Source organism: Aedes albopictus, chromosome 2 (genome assembly GCF_035046485.1).
Source record: "Aedes albopictus strain Foshan chromosome 2, AalbF5, whole genome shotgun sequence".
Taxonomy (NCBI): domain Eukaryota; kingdom Metazoa; phylum Arthropoda; class Insecta; order Diptera; family Culicidae; genus Aedes; species Aedes albopictus.
In genome coordinates this window covers 181,683,506-181,692,169 of record NC_085137.1, presented here as the reverse complement: position 1 = coordinate 181,692,169, position 8,664 = coordinate 181,683,506, and the positions used below count along the sequence as shown (strand labels likewise).

The window sequence follows — 8,664 nt, the reverse complement described above, 5'->3', positions numbered from 1 at the left end:
ACTGCCCATATTCGCATAGTTGACGTAAGCGCCACTGTAGTTTTCAATACACTTTTGAAATTTTAACAATGATTAATGAAAAGTTTTTAATTTTTTTTTTCACGTTGATATCTAGCTAGTGATTAGATCTTGTGCTCTATTGAATAAAACTAGTCACAATTATGCACATTGATAATTATTAGCTTGTGAGTGCTGTCATTGTCAATGGAGGTTACGTCAACTATGCGATTATGGGCAGTGTAGGTAGTAATTATTCAGGATTTTGTATTTGTTTAAAAATTTTTTTTTTTTTTACTTATTGATTATTTATTTGGAAGGCTCGGGCGCCACATGAGCATAACTGAGCCGAAATCTTTTGTTTTTTTTACAATGATTTTACATTTTACAATTTATTACTGCCTTAAGCTATGTTAGTTTGGGAAGCCGAAGTACTCGCGGCTGTTTCGAGGTTAAGGATTGAGAAAAAAAATAAAATTGGGAAGGAGGGATTTATGGGTTTAAAACTAAATTATTTGCTAACTTATACTAAAACATTGATGGGACAAATTGTCCATATCTGTAACGGAACCAAAAAGAAAGGACTTTATCGGTAGAAAACGACAAGAAGAGGACAAACGGAAGGGGGTGACGACAGACAGGGGCGAACAACAAAACCAAAAGGCGGACAACGAATACAAGGAACGTACTACATCAAACTCTGACACCAACACGTTTCAAAAACTGGTAAATCAGGTTCATGTATTCCAAATCAAGTCCTGCCAACACTTCTCTAACGGGTTTCTGTTGTTTTCCTCGGACCCGGAGAATCTGACCTCACGATACTCATTGCATCCCCACACGACATGTTCGATATCCTGGTAAGCTACGCTACAGACACAGAGATTGCTTTCTGAGAGCCCAATACGGAAGGTATGTGCATTCAACAAATAGTGGTTGGACATCAGCCGACACATTACACGAATGAAATCGCGGCCTAAATCCAACCCTTTGAACCATGGCTTCTTCGACACCTGTGGAATGATGGAGTGCAACCATCTACCCATCTCTCCATCTCTCCATTTGTGTTGCCAGCTGATCAAGGTCTCCTGACGGGCCAATGCAAAAAAATCGTCGAAGGCGATTTGACGCTCGTAAATATCGCCTCCGCTAGCGCCCACCTTAGCCAGAGAGTCCGCTTTCTCATTGCCCGGAATTGAGCAATGTGAAGGGACCCAAGCTATGGTGATGATGTATGAGCGTTTGGACAAAGCACTCAAGACTTGGCGTATTCCATTCAGGAAGTACGCTGAGTGCTTCATCGGTTTCATTGACCGAACAGCCTCCAGAGAGCTTAGGGGCTGTTCATAAACCACGTAGACCAAAGTTTGGCCATCTCAGACCCCCCCCCCCCTCCCCCCTCGTAGACTTTCGTTCATACAAAAATTTTGAAATTTGTATGGAGCGTAGACTTTGGCCAGACCCCCCCCTCCCCCCAAAAAGTCTACGTGGTTTATGAATGGTCCCTTAGACTGTCGGTAAAAATGAAGTAGTGCTCAGGTGGAAGAGTGCGAATGTACTCTAAGGTGAGGAATTCCACGGAGTCATGTCAGTCGATCCTGAGCGACCATTTCAAAAATATCTGAAACTTTGCACAGTTTTTCAATTTCATATAAATCGCCATTTTTTGATATTAAACCTTCATATTCACTCACGACTAACTTTTCAAAAGGGTGTATGCGAAAATAGTTCTAAAATATTCTAAAAGCTGTACAGCAAAAACGGATTGTTCGATTGTTATAAATTTTTCAGCAAAGTTAGATAACTAAATGATGATTCCTTAGAAAATATACACTGTAAAAAATTTCTTTTTCTACTTTGAAAAAATATGATATTTGTCACAAAAACTCAAATATCTCAAAACCCTATCTTTTTACCAACTTCAATTTTTTAGGGGAAATGGCCCATTATATCAGCTATCTACCATAAAATTTTGGTGATGGTAAACTGATAAACAAAAAAGTTATGACATTTCAAACATTTCACAATTTTTACATTTAGTAACAAAAAAAATTTTTTTTCTGTGTAAATTATTTCGAGAATTATATTTTGATGCTGATTTTATTGTAAAGGCTACCGCCTGAATTAAACAAGTTGTTTTCATGATACTTTAGTTTGATTATTCGTAATTACTATAGTATCTATTTGAAACTTAGACGCGATCCAGTGTTGTGATCAAAAATATTGAGATTGTCATACTTTTTATTGTACGTGACTGGTGAAAAAATCCCTTGATAGTGTTGAAAAGCTGTTGATTATAAGAAAAATGGAATTGAATTTATTTTTAAGACAAAAGCTGTATAATAAAAGTTTTTTATACGCGTATACGTCTAGTTTATCCGCAAAAAAAATCCCTCTTACACACTTATTTCTGAATTGCCTGTTCGGTACTTTTTTGACGAGATTATAACAGCAGTACGATCTCGGTAGTTTCGGTAATCGATTTTACTGAGGCTCAGTAAAACAACTGTCAAAATCGTATGGAAAAGGTAAACAATGCATTTTTGCTGAACGAGTTCGGTGCTCAGCAGTTTTAATCTCGTCAAAAAATTACCGAACTCGGTAATCAAAATTAAGTGTGTAGAGAACAGACTTTATGATCGGAAGAATGCGAGTAACTTCAACAACAACAAATGCATAAGAGGTACATACCACAGACAAACAGACGAAACGCCTAGAACAATTTTAGTGAAAATTCATCGCCCAGTTCACACTATCACCACCTGGTGGAAATGTTTCACGAAACACTGCGTTGTGCAATATCGTCATCAGAAGGCGCTAGTGTGAAACGTCAAACGCAAAGAAAAACGATGGGCGCTCTTCTTGTTATGAAAGCCACAACCAAGATTCAAAATGATCGTTGAAGGCGTGGTCAATGAAAATTTCGCCAGTGTTACGTTTGTTTGTCTGTATACATACCTGACAATGCTCACGAAAAAAACAAAAAAATACTACCGCTATGAATATTAAAAATTGTATAGTATTTTTTTTTCTTCAGCCACCAACACCAAACAAGTAAGTTAAAATTAATAAGTGATTTTGTTTATTATAATCTAACGAACAAGATGAACAGTCGCTTTCTTGTAGACCGTTTGATGAAAAAAAATGTTCAAAAGAGTTACGAAATCTCACCGAAAGCACCATAGATAAACTGAAAGAGACTGGTTATGCCCAAATGTCAACATTGTGTACAAAATTACGCATTTGCACGTCCTGCCGTCTAAAATTTGACAAACGAGCCATCTGTATATCATCGGTAAAGCAGGGCGCAGGAAGTTCGAAAACGACAACAACTGAGAAATTGCCATCAGCGACATCTGTTTAAACAATTTAATTACGCCCCTTTTCAAAAATGCCCTGTAATATTCTTCAACATCTATACCCATTTCAATATTTTTAACGTTGCAAAACACGCTTTCAACATTCATCTTGAAGAAGAGGGAAAACACTTGTCCTCAAATGTAACAGCAAATTAATGAATAAACGACTAATGCGCGGAGGGCGTGATAAAATCGGAACATTACGGTACATAGTATATTATATGTATATATAATATATAATAAAAACAACTTGTTTTACTCACGCAAGGCCATTAACAATAAAATCAGCATCAAACTTCAATTTCCGGCCGAAATAATTTACACTAAAAAAAATTATTACTAAATGTGAAAATTGTGAAATGTTTGAATTGTACTAATTTTTTTGTTTATTTTCATGGTAGATTGCTAATACAATGGACCGTTTTCTCTAAAAAATTACGTTGGTAAAAAGATAGGGTTTTGAGATATTTGAGTTTTTGTGACAAAAATTATATTTTTTAATGTTAAAAAAGATTTTTTTCACAGTGTATATTTTCTTAGGAATCGCCATTTAGTTATCTAACTTTGCTGAACAATAAAATCAGCATCAAATCGCGATTCCCGGCCGAAATAATTTACACAGAAAATTTTTTTTTACTAAATGTAAAAATTGTGAAATTTTTGAAATGTTATAACTTTTTTGTTTATTAGTTTACCATCACCAAATTTTTATGGTAGATTGCTAATACAATGGACCGTTTTCCCTAAAAAATTCAAGTTGGTAAAAAGATAGGGTTTTGAGATATTTGAGTTTTTGTGACAAAAATGATGTTTTTCAATGATAAAATAGATTTTTTTTCACAGTGTATATTTTCTTAGAAATCACCATTTAGCTATCTAACTTTGCTGAAAAATTCATAACAATCGAACAATCCGTTTTGGCTGTGCATATTTTTGAATATTTTTGAACCATTTTCACATACACCCTTTTGAAAAGTTAGTCGTGGCTCTAAATAAAATTTTGATATCGAAAAATGGCGATTTAGATGGAACTGAAAAACTGTGCAAAGTTTCAGTTCAATAGAAAATCATGAATTAAAAATTTTCCTTAATTTTGATGCTGTTGCTTGGAATCGCTCAGGTGTAGTATATAGCCGCTAGCTCAGCAATGTATACCGAACATGGCTTTTGAAGCATGTAGGTGGCGCTATGAAATTCGTTGTAGACACCGAAACCACTCGAATCATCGGTTTTCGAACCGTCTGTGAAGAACTGTCTGTCCCCGCTAACATGCCCGAACTTACTTGCAAAAATTTGTGGAATACACACGGAACGAAAAGATTCTGGTATTCCGGTGATCTCATCCTTCATGGACAGATCAAGATCTACAGAGCAACTGTCGAAGTTTAAGAAGTTGTCACGATTGGTGTTAACCGGAGATGGGCTTACCTCCAGCCCGAGTTTGAGGGTTCTGTTCGAGCAGCTTTTCGAAATTTTCTATGACCAATGGATTCACAACCTCGCATCGGATGAGGAACCGGAACGATAACTCCGCAAAGCGGTCTGTCAGAGGCTGTACACCAGCGAGTACCTCTAAACTCATAGTGTGAGTTGAGTTCATGCAACCTAACGCGATCCGAAGACAACGGTACTGAACCCGTTGAAGCTTCAGCAAGTGTGTTTTCGCCGCGGATTGAAAACAGAAGCTACCGTATTCTAAAACCGACAGAATGGTTGTTTGGTACAGCCTGATCAGATCTTCCGGGTGTGCTCCCCACCATGTTCCGGTAATAGTTCGCATAAAGTTGATTCGTTTTTGGCATTTCTGTATCAGATACACAATGTGCTTCCCCCAGGTGCATTTGGAGTCGAACCAGACGCCGAGATATTGAGAAGACATGCTATGAGTGATTGTCTTACCCATCAGATGGAGCGGAAACTTTGCCGGTTTGTGTTTTTTAGAAAAGACAACCATCTCAGTTTTCTCCGGAGAGAACTCGATACCCAGCTTGAGAGCCCAAGTAGACAAGTTGTCCAAAGTATCCTGTAGTGGTCCTTGCAGATCGACTGCTATTGATCCCGTTATAGAAACAACACAGTCATCCGCAAGCTGTCTTAACGTGCAATTTTCCATGAGACAATCATCTATGTCTCTAACATAAAAATTGTAAAGATGGGGGCTTAGACATGAACCCTGGGGGAGACCCATGTAGCTAATTCGTGAAACTGTCAAGTCGCCATGAGCGAAACTCATCTGCTTCTCAAACAGCAAATTATACAAAAAGTTGTTCAAAATTGGTGAAAGGCCACTTCCGTGTAGTTTGTCGGAGAGAACATCGACACAAACTGAATCAAAAGCTCCCTTAATATCCAAAAACACTGAGCCCATTTGCTGCTTTTGAGCAAAGGCAAGCTGAATTTCTGAAGTAAGCAACGCAAGACAGTCGTTCGTTCCTTTGCCTCTGCGGAAACCAAATTGTGTATCAGACAACATGCCATTCGATTCAACCCGTTTGTCCAGTCGAAAGAGAATCATCTTCTCTAACAACTTCCGTAGACAAGACAACATCGCGATTGGACGGTACGAATTATGATCCGACGCGGGTTTCCCGGGTTTTTGAATAGCTATCACTCTCACTTGCCTCCAATCATCCGGAATGATGTTGTTATCCAGGAACTGATTGAACAAGTTCAACAAGCGCCTCTTAGCGACGTCGGGGAGGTTTTTAAGCAAGTTGAACTTAATTCGATCCATTCCTGGAGCGGAATTGTTACATGAAAGAAGAGCAAGTGAGAATTCAACCATCGAAAATGGCCTATCCATGTCGTCCCTATCCTCGGAAACATCCCGAATTATTCGCTCCACGGGTACGGAATCTGGACAAACTTTTTTTGCGAACTTGAGAATCCACCGAGGAGAGCTTTCTCGATCCTCGTTTACCGACGACGCGTTACGCATTCTTCTCCCGACGTTCCAAAGAGTTCTCATTGATGTCTCGCGCGATAAACCCTCGACGAACCGACGCCAGTACCCGCTTTTCTTCGCCTTGATCAAGTTCTTGAACTTGCTTTCAAGGGAAACGTACCGCTTAAAGTTTTCAACCGAACCGCGTTTCCGAAACTCTTTGAACGCAGCGGATTTCTCGCGATAGATTTCTGTACACTCGCTATCCCACCACGGATTGGGGGGTTTCCTGCGAGCCGAAGGACCTGGAACTGGCCGACGTTGTGCCTGCAGCGCGCTACTGATGATCAGTTCTGATAGAAACTGATACTCTTCCCGCGGTGGAAGAATTTCTACCGATTGCTCACCGTCGATAATTGCTTCCGCGTACTTTCCCCAGTCAATGTGTTTCGTGAGGTCGTAGGAAATGTCGATAGATGGAGGTTGACGTGAACCATTGGAAATAGAAACAACGATCGGAAGGTGATCACTACCATGGGGATCCTGGATAACCTTCCATGTACACTCCAGCGATAGTGAGCTCGAACAGATTGAGAGGTCTAATCGGCTGTCTCTAGGACTGCCATCTTTAGCTGGAGGTGCCACTCGCGTAACTTCTCCGGTGTTCAAAATTGTCATATTGAAGTCGTCGCAGAGGTCATATATCAAAGTTGAACGGCTGTCATCGTACAGTTCCCCCCAGCCTGTACCATGGGAGTTGAAATCTCCCATGAGCAGCCGTGGCTCAGGCATAACCGAGCAGATGTGGGCGAGATCCCTGCGAGATATCGCAGTTCTCGGTGGAAGATATATGGAGGCAACACTGAGGGTTTTACCTCGGATTGTCACCTCACATGCGACGGCTTCGATGCCTGTCATCGGTTGAAAATCGACTCTGTAAAATGAGTGCTGCTTTTTGATCCCTAAAAGCACCCCTCCGTACGAGTCGGACCGATCAAGACGGATAATGTTGAAATCGGAAAAAGGTAAGGTTACATCGGGTGTCAACCATGTTTCGGATAGCGCAAAAACATCGCATTGTAAATTGTTAATTAAAAATTTGAAAGGGTCTAATTTTGGTACGATACTACGACAGTTCCAGTGTAGCACAGAAATCATATCTTCGACCTCGGTGCACACTGTTCGAAATCGATGATTTTGCGATCACAATTAAATAACTTTTTTTAGGTTGGTTCTAGAGGTTTGGCGTGTTCTACAAAGTTTTTCTGCATGTTAAAAGGCGTCTTCTGATAAAATGTAATTAATGATTAATCCCCCTAGAAGTGAGATAAAATTTTATTTTTTCAAAAAAATTTTTTAGAGGTTTGACGTCTTCGGCAAAGTTGTAGCTCATAATAAGAGAAAAAACTTCGTAGAACATGTCAAAGCTCCACCTCTTACGGTTTTCGAGATATGGAGCGTTTTGTGCGAAGTACCTCTAAAACTAGTTTTTTCAGTGTAGCTTTAACAGATAAAATCCTACAGTTTTGTGACCTTCTACAAACTTGTTCAGAACGTCAAAATACACATTTCTTCCGAAGATGTCAAGTCATTATATCCTAAAACAAAAAAGTTATAGGCAAATTTATCATATTTTAAGGTGTACTTTCACCTTAAGTAACTATTTCCGGCGCAAAATGGCGCAGATGGCTCAGTCGGTAGGTGAAAGATTAGACTTTTTGCTATCTCTTGAAGGTGGAAACCCTCGTGGGCAGAAGTGGGAAAGGTGTTTTAAATGCAAGGCAAAAACGTATTATTTTGCCTGTAATATAAAAAAAAATATAATTAAGATGCCCGCAGTAATTTTTAATGCACTGTGTTGCTTCCGGCAGAATCTTTACAAAGTTTTTGCAAAAAAACAGTGAGTTTTTATCAGTAAAAATTGAAAAATCAGTAGAAAATATTGTTAGAATCCGAGAGTTATAACTAAAGCTAGTTCTAAATAAAAGTATTTGAATTTCTTCAAACTTATGACAACATATGCTCAAACGATTGACTACCTACCCAAGAATGGCTATAATGGTTAGAATAGTAAATGCGTTTTGATAAATACCTTCGCAGTTCTAATTGGCTTCTTTAGCGATGTTAAGACACTTCCATATTCTGAATCTGCATGCTAAACTGAGCCGAAATTCAAATTTTCATTAATTTTAGTGCCCGGGACCCTGTTTAAAAATCAATTAAGGTTTGTATGAGAGCGATTTGTCGAATCACCCCTTGTCGCATTTTGTACTGGGCGAAGCTGTCAAGCAGTTGCCCAGCTGTCAAAAGTTGATCGAAAAATCTCTTTGAAGTTGATTTCAAGTACCGAAATAAAGTTCTAAAAATCTGAAAAAAATATAGTGGCTCAGAAAATTGTGCTCTTTCGTATAAAATTAAAAAATC

General features: G+C 38.9%; 1 protein-coding gene across 1 annotated transcript in view; it reads right to left on the bottom strand.

Annotated features, from left to right (window-relative positions):
• LOC134287819 (uncharacterized) overlaps positions 1–7,299 on the bottom strand; it is a 36,022-nt gene extending 28,723 nt beyond the window's left edge. The window contains exon 1 of the mRNA XM_062850814.1: positions 6,422–7,299. Coding sequence (XP_062706798.1) covers positions 6,422–7,158 — 737 coding nt within the window. The 5' untranslated portion in view covers positions 7,159–7,299. The remainder of the gene's footprint in view (positions 1–6,421) is intronic.
• Positions 7,300–8,664: the final 1,365 nt, after the last annotated feature.